The sequence below is a fragment of the Parambassis ranga genome, chromosome 20 (genome assembly GCF_900634625.1).
Source record: "Parambassis ranga chromosome 20, fParRan2.1, whole genome shotgun sequence".
Lineage (NCBI taxonomy): Eukaryota > Metazoa > Chordata > Actinopteri > Ambassidae > Parambassis > Parambassis ranga.
The window spans coordinates 10,933,937-10,947,976 of record NC_041040.1 but is presented as its reverse complement, the minus strand read 5'-3'; the positions used below and the strand labels follow the sequence as shown (position 1 = coordinate 10,947,976).

Sequence of the window (14,040 nt, the reverse complement as noted above, 5' to 3'; positions counted from 1 at the left end):
TAACATAAACCTCTGTGTAGGGTGTATCTGCCTATTCAATTATTCATTAGATGATCATTCATAACATTATCACTGCTACGCAGCCTTATACACAGCGAACAGTGATACACTGTGTGTTCTGACACCTTTCTATCAGAATCAGTAGCGTGTCTGTTGGATCTGATCACATCCAATTAGTATTGGTGCTCATGACCCGGTTGGCACTTCAGTGCCTTTGCTTCTTTGGGACATTTTTGGATAGGTAGTGACCACTGCAGACCAGGAGTACCCTAAAACAGCTGCAGGTTTGGAGCTGCTCCGACCCAGTCATCTAGCCATCACAATTCTAATAATCATATCATTCTGCTGCTCATCTTTTTCTGTTTCTAACATCAGTTTTAAGGACAAAATCACTTGCTGCCTATATCCAACACAATCAGAATGAGACTTATTGCCACATAAATGTATTATTTTTTGTAGAAATTTGTCATGGCCTTAGGTGCATAAAAACAACCACAAATAGAAAAGGACACTTTTAAAACATACAAATATATAAATACAGTAGGCTACTAAAATATTTTCAATAGGAAATAGGTGCCATGACAACTAGCTAACTAGAAAGTTGATTTTCTTGCTTACGTGCACATTTGTTCATATTCATTCTATTTTTTTGCACTTTTTGATGGGACATCCAGCTCAAATGTGAAATATGGACTACATGTCTCATGTCAGTGTAGATGTTTACTGCTCTGTGCTGAGAGTTACAGGCTGATTGGCATTTGCATAATAGTCAGATACAGGAGGGGAGCGGTGCATCATGTCTTCCCTCACCGCCTGCCTCTGACAGTGCAGACCCTCTAGATTTCTCCTTCAGTAGAATCCATTTGCAGTAAACCTCAACCATGCATGTCCAAACACATCATCCCATTACTGCAAGAAGTAGCCCGTCTATTATCATGGACACTAATGCTGTGCAGAGCAGAAGCCATAAATATGATTTTTGGATTTTGTCACTTATGAGCTGTGCTGCTAAAGCAGATCATACATGTACAGTCATTTACAGCTATAAAATATGTATATGTTTTGTTTTGAACTACTAGCTGTTACGTAATCATCAGGCAGGATGGCTTTGCGCCTGCGAAATCAACGAGCAGGTGGAGGAGGAAACATGCGCAGTAGGAGCCTCGACAGCAGCATCAGGACCACAAAGATCCCCTGGATCCTGCTGAGAAGATGGTGCACGTAAACACTCCGAGTACAACGGCGCTGTCGCTTTACTGGACTGCAGTCGTCTCTTAGATTCTAGTCCGAGTCGTCGGCTGTAACAAAGCTGTTTTTCGAGCGAGGAAAAGGCGCACAGACGAACAGCGGAGATGCGACGGTAATAAGACGTAATGACATTGGTTTAATCTCATGTCGACGCTTTAAATCTTTGCTGCGACGCGACAGACAAGCAGGAGGGGATCGCTTTAATGTCATCACATGTGACGGGTTTTATTAGCGAAATGGTCGCTGGTTTCTAGTGGGATGCACATCAGTGTTTGGTCGTACTCCGTCGTAATGGCAGCTCTGTACCAGGGCACGGACGCTTCCTCTCCGGACAAATTTCTGGCCTTGAAAGACGTGAGAGAAGTGAAGGAGGAGACGACGCTGGATGAGAAGCTCTTCCTGCTGGCATGCGAGAAAGGTTTGCTCGTATTCGATCCTTGTATTCTTGTGTACTGTATCAGAAAATATATTTATCAGAAATAAAGTAGAAAAGCTCTTGTTATCACCTACCAATACTGATCCGGATTTGCTTGGAGCATGAGCAGGCCTGCATCAACTCTTCAGATTTCCATCACTGTACAGACATACCTACATTTTTTCTACTGAGCCTCCTGCAGCTGCCTACATGTTGGATACTGTGGAAATTTGCCTACAGGAGTTAAGGATATATTTAGTCTGAAAGTTTCTCTCCCTGCTCCGCTGACATTTTACAGATCCTATCAGGAAAAGTTACCAAGCTAAAGACAGAGAGCGTAAACTAGCAGAGAGGCATGGGCATTCTCAACCGCTCAGATGGGAGCAGAAGGTTTCATTGATAAGTTAAAAACAGTGCACAGCCAGGGGGTTTCAGGGGGTGCCAGAAACCACCACCATGACCATATAAAGCCTCTGTAAACATGGCTCAGGAACAGAAAGTGTCCTTTGAGGGAGATGTTATTGTTATAAAAGATTAAGAGGGCGGCTGGAGCTGAGCCTGCTCTGTGAGAGTGTGTCTCCTTGGCACAGTCCAGAGATAATACCTCACTGTTTTTATGGATCTGACTTTGCAAGAATTTGCTGTGCAGATAAATGACGCTTCGACTACGTGTGCTCATCAGGCGACTACTACATGGTAAAGAAACTGCTGGAGGAGAACCGACACGGCCAGCTCAACATCAACTGCGTTGACGTGCTGGGCCGTGATGCCGTGACCATCGCCATCGAGAATGAGAACCTTGACATACTGCAGCTTCTCTTGGAGCATGGCTGCCAGGTACCCACAAAAAATATGCACATCACTATCTCCACTGTAAGTTTGTGGCCTATACAGTAAACTTTGTCCCCATATTAAAACATGGTGGCAGCACTAGCAGGGGGGCATGCTGGAATGACTGCTGTAGGCCACTTTCTGGAAGCTTAATCTCATACTAAGACCCATATGCTCCTACTGCTGAATTGTAAATGTAGGAGCAGACAGTGTCAGCCCTCATATTTATCTAATGTCCCTAAAAATGATGCATATGTTCTGGTGTAGGCGACAGATGCCCTGTTGGTGGCCATAGACTCAGAGGTGGTGGGAGCTGTGGACATCCTCCTCAACCACAGGCCGAGGCGATCTTCCAAACCATCTATCGCTGTAAGTTTCCTCTCAGTATGAATGTGCAGTAGTTCTCATTATTTTACATCTTTATCTGCTTATTACTTCTTATGTTTTCCAGAAATTAATGCAGCGAATCCAGAACCCGGAGTATTCCACCACCATGGACGTGGCTCCTGTCATTCTGGCAGCCCACAGGAACAACTATGAGATCCTGACCATGCTGCTGAAGCAGGACATCTCTCTTCCCCGACCTCATGCTGTAGGCTGCGAGTGCACGCTCTGCAATGCTAAAAACAAGAAGGACAGCCTACGGCACTCCAGGTACAGGCCTTCCAGCGATTCAGAAAATGTTTTTATGGCCTAGAGAGATGTATCGGTCTCCAAGTGGTTGTTAGGATGATGGTTTGGTTGTTTTGGTCTATGCTCTGGTATGTGGGAGCTTAAAAACATCTATGAATCAGCTGGTATGTCAGGTGGAGTGTTCAGGACAGGCTCTTGTGAAACAACCACTTACTTTCATGATAGCATCAGCTTGAAAACGTCACCTACTACACTGGGAAAGTAATAATTCAGGTCATATGCACACATGTCTTCCACAGTACCATATATGCTCATACTATCCCTATAGTCCCTGAGAGGGCTGCTTACTTGTTCCCCTCTCTACTTATTTAGCTATACAGAACCAGTATTGGTGTTTTCAACTTTTCATATAAGTAGTTTTACACTGAAATATAAAATCAATACAGCTTTAATTTAATGGAATGCAGCAGAAACAGCAGCAGTTCTCAGGGGAGGGAGTGAGTCTTGTTTTCTGAACTTGCAGATGAGAGTTTGCTGATCTTCTCTGCTGGGCAGTTTTATCCTCTCTGCAGGGCAGTGTGCCTCCCACACAGTAAACTAGATGATTCAGACTGCAGTTTTGCTGTCAAACAGCATAGAGGTTTAAAGCAGGTACAAATTAAATGGCTAGAAGACTGACTGTTTCTCTGTTTTCTCATGTCTGCGCTTCTATATGTTGCGTCTTCTTTCCTGCCTTACATGTGGTCACTTTCTTGTGGGTCAGGTTCCGTCTTGACATCTACCGCTGCCTCGCCAGCCCCTCTCTCATCATGCTGACCGAGGAGGATCCCATACTCAGAGCCTTTGAGCTGAGTGCAGACCTGAAGGAGCTCAGCCTGGTTGAGGTGGAGTTCAGGTACAGTCAGCTGCTGCACAGCAGTCTGAATGTTTGCACATAAAAACCCAGACAAATACATGCTATTGTTTGTGAACCATTGTCGTTTACAGCCTGAGATAAATTACAATTAAATATTTTGTTTTCTGAATGTATGCATGTTTTTTTCCTCCAGAAATGACTATGAGGAGCTGGCAAAGCAGTGCAAGATGTTTGCCAAGGACCTGCTGGCACAGGCACGAAACTCTCGAGAGCTAGAAGTGATTCTGAACCACACATCAAGCGAGGATCATGTTGACAAGAGAGGATTACTGGAGGAGCGCATGAATCTCAGTCGACTTAAACTTGCCATCAAGTATAACCAAAAAGAAGTGAGCAGCAAGCAATGATATGAATGTTCTTGACTGAATGTCATGTCATGTTTAACAGCTGGCCCAGCACACCATGTGGTGGTTGTCTGTGGAAGTATTAGTTTGGCAGCATAATGTACTCCCTCCAGGCTACGGCAGTCAAAGACAAACTGAAGCTTGAAGTTTGAAGCTGTGGTTGAATTTACAGGTGTGATGACCATGTGTGAGGAGTTTAACTCATATATCACAAATGGCAGCACTAGTAGCATACCGTTTCATGTTGGAGACACAACACAGATGAAGGTTTTTTCTATAGGTACACATCAGAGAACTACCAACTACTCCTAATCCGGATGTTAGTGCAGAGAAGAATGTTACTCTATTCAGCTCTGTAGAATACATCATTTTGTTGTATTCTCAAATTCATAGTGGAAAAAATATCAGTGCCCTGCTATTTTAATAACCATGTCTAACAGCAGAGGAGAAATGATTGATGTCACCCATGTTTCTGTGATGAAGATTATTATCTTAACGACATGAAACCTTTTTTTGTTTTTAAACGGAGCCAATTTGTTTACCCTGTTTCTAATCTTTGTGCTAAGCTAACTGGGCACTGGCTAACTTCAAACAGTACTTTTCTTATAGTTAAGATATGCTAGTATTGTGGTAGTAGTGTAGCATGTGAACACAGCTAACATTAGCTGATAGATGTGTGTTGAAGAAAAACATCAAGCAGTGTAGGATATTTATACTGCTAATGAAAACAACATGCTCTAATATTCAGTTTAAATACCTACTAAATACTGTTAGCGATTGTTTAGCAGTTCACATTCAAGGGGACTTTCTCACTCTAATATTTTGTTTCTCCTGATTTTTAGTTTGTGGCTCAGTCCAACTGTCAGCAGTTCCTCAACACGGTCTGGTTTGGAGAGACGGCCAGCTATCGCCGTAAACACACCTGTCTGAAGATGGCCACTGTCCTGAGTGTGGCGATGCTCTGGCCACTTCTTTCTGTCTGCTACCTTCTGGTGCCCCGCTCCCGAGTCGGCCAGATCATCCACACACCTTTTGTAAAGTTCATCATTCACAGCGCCTCCTACTTCACCTTCCTGCTGCTACTCAACCTGTACTCTCTAGTCTACAATGAAGGCAAGAAAAACACGATGGGCCCTGCACTTGAGATGATTGATTACCTGCTCATCCTCTGGATCATAGGTGAGAGGAGTATCATGTTCTGTATGTTGTGTCAATAAGTTCTTTAATTGAATAATTCTCTGATGCATACAAGAAAATTAAAAATAGATCACAAATTCAGTCCTGCAGAGCAGGAGTAACATTGCATGATGTAGTGAAAACGAGAGATTCCTGTTATGGTCTGGCTAAAGTCCAGTCTCCATAATCTGATCAGGCATCATATGACAAATGGTCATTTCTGTAGTAAACGACAGAAAGCCTGGCTTGACTGGATTAAATCTGTCAGTTCTGCTTCTAATTGAGCTGTATAGAAAGGAGCAGCAGCTTCTTCTTTCTCCCCTGTGACCCATCTGAGTGCTTCTATCACTGAACTCAACACACAACCAGTGTATTCATACAACCATCAGCTATCTTTTCAGAATAGGGTGGAGAGAAATGGCCTCTCTATACCATCCTCTTCTACCAAGAAACCATTAGCATGAACATTCAGTTTCTATAATGGCCCTGCCTTCTGTTTGTATCATGGTTGCAACATCTTAACCCTCTTCACCAGAGACACAGCAGCACAACCACACCTCTTATGCCTAGGTTTCATCATCACCATACTAATAAATCATCCTGATAACTGTCCCTGACGGGTTAGAAAAGAATTTAGCAGCAATTGTCTTCGATTAGTCAATGTTATGAAGACAGTTGTGGGGTAATTTTCAATTTATACTGTGTATAGGAGGAGTGACAGCAGTACTTGAGTCAATAGACAGAAGTGTAATGGGTGTTTCCATGGGCTCAGATAGCCCACTAGAGGGGGAACCATTCCTTAAGTACTGCAGAAGAGCAACATCAAAGATCAGTTTTAACAACTTCAGCTCTTTTTTGTGCAGGTTGCCACATTTTCAAACTGCAGCATCAACACACCCTCCAAGAGGAGTTAAATAAGAAGGATGTGCTCACTAATAATTAACCCTCTCCTGTTATCAGGATGTGAGCTGTTAAAGTTCCTACATGTGCTGGATGTCTACAGACAGCAATCACAAGTCAAGCGACAAGACTTTTCATTCTTATTACTTTCTATTTTTCTCCTGTCTCCCCATCTTTCTCATGTTTTCTCCATTCTGCTATTCCCCTGAGCCTCACATGCCTCACATTAATGGGGAAATCAGACACTGTGAGGCTGTGGGGAGTGCGAGTCTATGCTGGGCTACATGCAGATGTCTTGACATCTCTACATCTCTCTGTGCTTTGATTTCTGCATTAGATAACCAAAATGAAAATAATTCAGAGACAGAAACAATTCATGTGTAAAAAAAAAAAATCCTAATTGGATTTTTGTGCCAAAACTGTGCTGAAAACACGGGACACTCTTGACTACTGTAATAACTACGGTGAAAGTGTCACTACACCTTGCCTTGATTTTATCATCCCTCTGCATTTAGAATAGATGACATTCGATTTGAAGACAAAAGACCCATCTTTGTTAAATTCCACACAGCTCCCTAAATCCCACAGATGACACACTCTCAGCTCATTAATCTTTGATTTCAGTGTCTCATACATTCCTGCTTCCCCTGGGCTCCCTCTGTGAGATGACTTATGGATTATAAGATGCTGTGGATGACAACCACACGCCTTTTTCCAGTGGTGTGAACGTGCGTTTTAAATTCTTGTTCTGTCCTATAGGAATGGTGTGGTCGGATGTGAAGCGCCTGTGGTATGAAGGGCTGGAAGACTTTCTGGAAGAGTCTAGGAACCAGCTGAGTTTCGTGATGAACTCTCTCTACCTAGCCACCTTTGCCCTCAAGATTGTGGCTCATAGCAAGGTACACATTACAGACTCTTCCTCCTGCATTTATAAGTTTGGCATACATCAATTTTCTGGGAATAGTTGTTGATAGACCTCAAGCTCAAGTTGAAGTTATTATTTTTTATGACCGGGACGGATGGAGGTAGACCAGCAGTGTTAAGTCCATCAGCTGCTACCCGACACACCTGATTTATCCATTCATACACTGTAAATTTGCAGTGTTTGGTGTCTCTAGCCATAAGCATTGCCTCACACGAAATCCAGAAGATTTTAAGAACTCAAAATTAATCAGAATGTCCAGTGTGGAAATGATGGACAGTGAATGCCTTCCCTGCCTCATAATATTCCATGTAGGCACATCCATTATGCTTCCCACATATGCATGTGGAAAAATCTCTACTGTGCATGAAAGTACATTCACAGTACTACAATTGCATGTCTTGGACTGTCAAGTGTATGTGTTTCTGCAGTTCAAAGACATGGAGGACACAGAGAGGAAGAAATGGGATGCCTTCCACCCCATTCTGGTGGCTGAGGGCTTGTTTGCCTTTGCCAATGTTCTGAGTTACCTACGCCTCTTCTTCATGTACACCACCAGCTCCATCCTGGGGCCGCTACAGGTAGGAAAAGCAGTGGGAGCATCTAGCATGTTAGCCCATTTGATTTTATGGCTCTGCAGTGACATTTTTAGAGTTAAGAGCTTCAATTCCAAGTAAAACCAGACAGGCAACAAAAACATTTGATCCCTGGAGGGTTCCATCCATAAAACATTCTGGATGATACAAAAAAAATTACCTAATACTTATGTAACTGCTTCCCTTTTCTGTCATTTTTACACAAACACACATACCACCCACTCACTCCTCTCTTGAATGTGAACAAGCTAAACATCGTACCAGTTGTGCCTGGCAGTAACATAACCATCATCATAAGCATTAAGGATAAATACAGCGAGTTTAGGCAGTAGATAAATGAGATAGGCTGTGATGCGATGAGATGCTCATCATGAACTGAAAACATTATAGGTGCATCAATGTACTGCTGTCACCAGTCATGTAGAAAACTGCCACCAGTTCACACAAAACTGATTCCTTGGATTCTCTTACTTGAAAACTATAGGGAAATCTTTTGACTTTTGGACCAAAAGAACATAAATTGCAGCATTTTGTTTTCCTCTCTTGGCCTGCAAAACACTTATTCAGTATTTGGATAAAAAGCCTCATCTCATTCACTTCATTATAGTATTGTCATCCAAACAGTACTGACATTTGCTTCTATTCGCCGATATTTCACACTACACCTATGTATGGATTTTATGCTTCTTTTACGCAAAATTTCATTTGGCAGAAAGAGACATTCTTCTGGTTTTTGTAGCTCCAGACCATCCAAAGATCTGGTTTACATATTTTCTGCTCAGGCTCTTGTGCCACAGGTGTCCCTTTTTATCACATCATGTATCATCAGCCAGCTGGCTAAGAGAAATTGTGAAGCCAGCCAAGGTCTGACTCTGTCCTAGCAGTCTTTAGGATTGAGTTTTTCCCTTGTGTGTGTCCTTTATTACATAAAGCAGGTATGCAGTGAGGTCAGTCTGTTTGCAGAGATGTCTTCCTGTCATTAAGTGTAGGTGCTGTTTGTGGTTGACTTATAAAACACTTAGGATACTCTGCAGATTGTTAATGAGCACTTTTCAGCTAGGATCACCTCTCTTGCTCATTTTTTTCCCCTTTCTCCTACTCTAACTCTGTGACATCACTGTCTGGCTTGGCAGGATGGAAAAATTATTAGCTTTGGAAATAGACGTGGCTGTGTGTTCACGGCCTCACATGGCAGACACACCTCTCCACTCATGCACATGCACCCACACATTTCCACACTCTTGTGATAGCTGAACATTCCAGTATTCAGTCCAGTTGCACTCAGACATGCTCCTGCTCACACACACACACACACACACACACAGGGGCACAGACTGTGAGTCAGTACTGTGTGGGCTGCAGTAATGAAAGTTTTTCAGATTCCATCCTTCCTTGAAGGGGCCAGCTCATATTTTGCCAGGCAGGGCCCCCCTGCTGGATTTGGAAAGAGTGACTGAACATGTGTGTCTGTGCTCACTCATGGCCCAGAATTCACCTCACTGAAAACACTAGTCTGCCATCACTAGGGGTCAGCTGGGTATCGTGAACTGTATGAGAAGGTTTGATGAGAAGTAGGCACAAGTCTGGTGTTTTGACTACATATTACATAGTAAATTCCTTTAAAGTTTTAACAAATGTCGTTCGATTACTCAAAGTGATAACATCTTATACATAAGCAGGCTGAACACGGGGCACTCAGATAAATAGGTTAACTTTTACTTTACCTTTTTGGTTTAACTGCATCAATTAACCCATAACCAGTAAACAAAATGAAACTATAACATTACAGATCCATAGAAAGCCTCTGGTCCTCATTAAATAACAGAAAATATCAGAACAGAAAGCAGTTTTTACTTCCTGTCAGCATAAAATGGGCAAGACTAGCTAGCTAAAGAGTTTAATTAAAAACGTTCTAGCTCTTAAATGGTTCTCAGACCATTAATTGGCCAAATTACATTATGTTTAATTAACAAAATGTCTGGTCTTCATGCTGTTGTTTGTTTTGTAGCTAGACCCATTTAGGAAATTAGCTAAAAGTCGACAATACTGCAGGCCATCAGTTTGCAAAATAATAGCTCTGCTTTTTTAACAGTGTTTAACAAAACTACATCTCAGAGTAATACAGTGAAATGGCACTTGGATTGCCCAATATTTTCATGTGTAAATGTAACTGAACAGTTATATTTTCACGCCACGTAAATATTGTTTAGTGTACGTTGTTTTCTCGAGTTTTATTCAAACTACAACATAAATCTACACAGCTGCTGTGGGCCGCAGCTACACCAACACAACCTCTCCCTGTCACTCTCAGCCCGCGCAGGCGCACACACTCACACACGTACAGAACCCGGAAGACGACCGCCGCCTGCTTATCTGCTGCTAATCACAACAACTCAATAAAACACTGCGAAACGTCACAACTCCATAACTCAACAACACAACATTTCACTCAGACCGTTACAATATGTACATTATCATCATGTCTGAGCTTAAAATACGTCCCATATTAACGTTTCCCCAGACAGCTAACAAACGTGTCATATCAATGTAAACAATAAAATGACGCTGTGTGCTTTGCGAAGCTTTAAGTGTTTCTGCGCAAATACAGTGAAAGCAGACAGTAATAACCATTTAAACAAGTAAACATCCATCAGTTTAAAAGTGTATTTAAGCAGTTTAAAGACAACATTACCTTATTGTAGCCGGCCTACAGTCACAAGAACCGCGGGTTCGTTGTCGTCTTCTGTCCGAAGCGGTTCGGCTACACAGGCCAATCCCGAGTCCTGTAAATACCACACAGATGATCACTGGACCTAACGCACCTGTGCACCGGAACTACATCCGGTTTACAGAAGCTGCCATTATCACCGACCTGCGTCGCTATGGCAGCGGTTCTTTTCCGCTCTCGCTGACATTAATCCTTGTTCGACCTCTTGCTGTGTCGTTCTCCCTTTTTCTTTTCTTCGTCTCCTCAGACATCACGAAATTTCTTCAGTTTATTTGCTGCTTCAGCCATGACTTTGAACTTTACTTCCTTCCTACCTTCTTCTTCTTCTTCTTAATTTCCGGCTGATTGGCCCGCAGGTACATTGCTTCCCCTCAGCGTCGCGTCCAGCTCCGTTTGCCTCATCTGATAACTGAGTGAGGCGGATGTGATCTGTGCCGTAAAGTAGGAACATTTTGTAGTCCTTTTTAGGTACGAGTCCTTACCAGAACCCTAAAGTGCAGGCAATACAGATGCTCTCGAGCAAAGATGGAGGTGTCATGCAAACTATTGTGAGTTGATGTACTATGGGAGTGATTTTGATAAAACATAAAAGTCTAACATGTAACAGCAATATACTGCATATAATGTGGCGGTTTCATTTTTAATTTTGATATTACAATATCAAATGCTGTTAAAAACATATGTGATGGGCACTTTATCATTCTGTCTGTGAGAAGTTGAGCGATGTCTTCCAGTCCAGGTTAGGAGGCTGCAGACCTGCCACATTCCTGCTCTGTTTGTACAGTAACGAAGTTAGACTGCCTGTCAGGCCAAACAGGCAGGGAGCAGCCTCAGCCCCTAAATCATGTGCAAAGTGGCAGAGGAGTACACTGGGGGGATTTATACATGACAACAGAATGAATCACCCTAATACACAGAACCTACCTGTCAGCACACACACACACTCACACACATTTACCTTGAGGTGCAGGCAGTGGTCGTCCTTACAGTGGACGCTCTATGTTTGTGTTTTGGAAGGGAAGGTTCTGACCTTGTTTGAGCATCCCTGGGTCCTTGTAAACAGATAAGCCACTCAGGGTCTATAAATAGTGGGTTTCCAATGGTCTGAGAAGACTTTCTGTGTCTTCTAGCCCTCTCCCTGGCTTCCTCCATGTTTGTCTGTCTTCCCTCAGGTAGGGTGAACATACACTAGCCGCCAGAATATGTTGCTTTTTCCATTTCCCTGGAGAATCTCAGCTAAACAAGAACATGGGTGAAAAAAACATGCGACAAGTGGTCAGAGAGAGTGTTGAAAGAGGAGCCAAACATAACACTCAAGCAGAAATATAGCTGTTTTTAAATTTTAAAGAGATAGAAAGGAGCTGGGAGTTCAGTATCCTTTGCTAAAATCAACTAAAATGATGCAGATAGAAGACAGAAAATTGACTAAATATCTATCAATTAAATATTTCTGGGTTGCTAATAGCATACTAATGAAATCTATAAAGTTAATCAAATGTTTTATAGCACAGACACTCGGCATGGTCTGACCTGATCCTGGGTGCTTAAAGATATTTATGATCGTGTGAATGCACACTTAAATCAGGACCAAGCAGCACAGGATTAACTGCCATGTGTTAATCTCTCACCAGATCTCCATGGGTCAGATGCTGCAGGAGTTCGGAAAGTTCCTGGGCCTCTTCCTGCTTGTGTTATTCTCGTTTACCATTGGACTGACCCAGCTCTATGGAAAGGATGGCAAAGACCCATACAAGAACACAAACAAGGACTGCGAGGGCATCTTCTGCGAGCAACAGAGCAACGACGCATTCCACACGTAAGGGCAAAGCTCAGTCTGTGTTTCTGACAGCGATGACGCCAGTGATGGATGTTCAGAGTATTTGTTGAGGGAGGTTTTCAAACACAGCTGGGGCCTTGATGACAGCTTTTAATGTGACACATGACGATTTCCACCTGACATCTGTTCACAGGTTTATGGGGACCTGCTACGCCCTTTTCTGGTACATCTTCTCTTTGGCACATGTTGCGCTCTTCGTAACACGCATCAGCTACACAGAGGAGCTGCGCTCCTTTGTGGGGGCCATGATCATAGGTACCTACAACATCGTGGTGGTTATTGTGCTGACCAAACTCCTGGTGGCCATGCTCCATAAAAGCTTCAGACAAATTGCGGTAAGTGTAAACAGCTCTCTCAGTTCTGTCAAGGGCAATTAGAGTTCCGTCTTGGAACCGAACGTTGCAACTGTTTTCATTTGATTTCATTTGGTGGTAGTCACCCTAACATGTTGTACAGATGTTTCGCTCCGCTGTGCATTGTTTGTTTTTTTCTCAGTTTGCTTTTGATTATGCCAAGCAGAACAACTTCTCCAGACAAACACGTTGCCCCCCCAAGGATTTCCTCTAAAATAGTGGTTTCAGTGTGTGAACGTTCCCCACATTCCTCTGTTCTTAAATGTTCGTGCTGGCCTTCTGGATCTCTGCAGAATCACGAGGATAAGGAGTGGAAGTTTGCTCGAGCCAAACTGTGGCTCAGCTACTTTGATGACAAGTGTACCCTGCCTCCACCCTTCAACATCCTCCCCTCCCCAAAGACTGTCTGCTACTTGGTGACCAGCATGAGCAAGTGGATCTGTTCACACACCTCAAAGGGAAAAGTGAAGAGACAGAACAGCCTAAAGGTGAGAGAAAACATTTTTGAAAGGCTAAATTCAATAATTCATTATGCAACATCTTGTCATCATTTTGAACTCTTTCTCTGTTTTCTCTGTGCAGGAGTGGAAGAACTTGAAGCAGAAACGCGATGAGAACTACCAAAAGATCATGTGCTGTCTGGTTCACCGCTACTTGACCTCAACCCGGCAGAAGATGCAGAGCACAGACCAGGCCACGGTGGAAAATCTGAACGACCTGCGCCAAGATCTGTCCAAGTTTCGCAATGAGATGAGGGACCTGTTAGGCTTCCGAACATCCAAATATGGCATGTTCTATCCAAGAAGCTAAACGATCTCTCTCCTATTCTTTCTCTTCTTCTTGATAAAATATTTGCTTCTTTGTTCATCTGAGCTGCTGTGTGGCCCGAGCATGTGCAAAACTCAGAGTCACAGAGGAACCTTTTTACCTGAGAACTAGATAAATATATACAGTATTCTCCACCAGAGCCTCCAGACTCAGGCACCCTATGTATTATTCAGCTATTTAACCCTTTTTGTAAATAAAGAAAGCCATCGTTTTCAACTGAATGATAAATAAAGATTTATGCAAAAAAAGGACCTTCTGGAGAAATGATGGCTTTTCTTTTCTTAATAAAAATGATTTTTGATCTGAAAGCCAA

At 42.8% G+C, this 14,040-nt stretch overlaps 1 protein-coding gene across 1 annotated transcript; it reads left to right on the top strand.

The window, feature by feature from the left end:
* Positions 1 to 1,184: 1,184 nt before the first annotated feature.
* trpc1 (transient receptor potential cation channel, subfamily C, member 1) lies at positions 1,185 to 13,878 on the top strand. Its single transcript, XM_028432433.1, has 13 exons — positions 1,185 to 1,666; positions 2,346 to 2,500; positions 2,762 to 2,863; positions 2,946 to 3,148; positions 3,891 to 4,022; positions 4,177 to 4,372; positions 5,230 to 5,566; positions 7,223 to 7,362; positions 7,817 to 7,966; positions 12,341 to 12,525; positions 12,680 to 12,881; positions 13,193 to 13,387; positions 13,482 to 13,878. The coding sequence occupies exons 1-13, from the start codon at positions 1,507 to 1,509 to the stop codon at positions 13,707 to 13,709; spliced, it is 2,385 nt and encodes a 794-aa protein (XP_028288234.1). The 5' UTR covers positions 1,185 to 1,506; the 3' UTR covers positions 13,710 to 13,878.
* Positions 13,879 to 14,040: the final 162 nt, after the last annotated feature.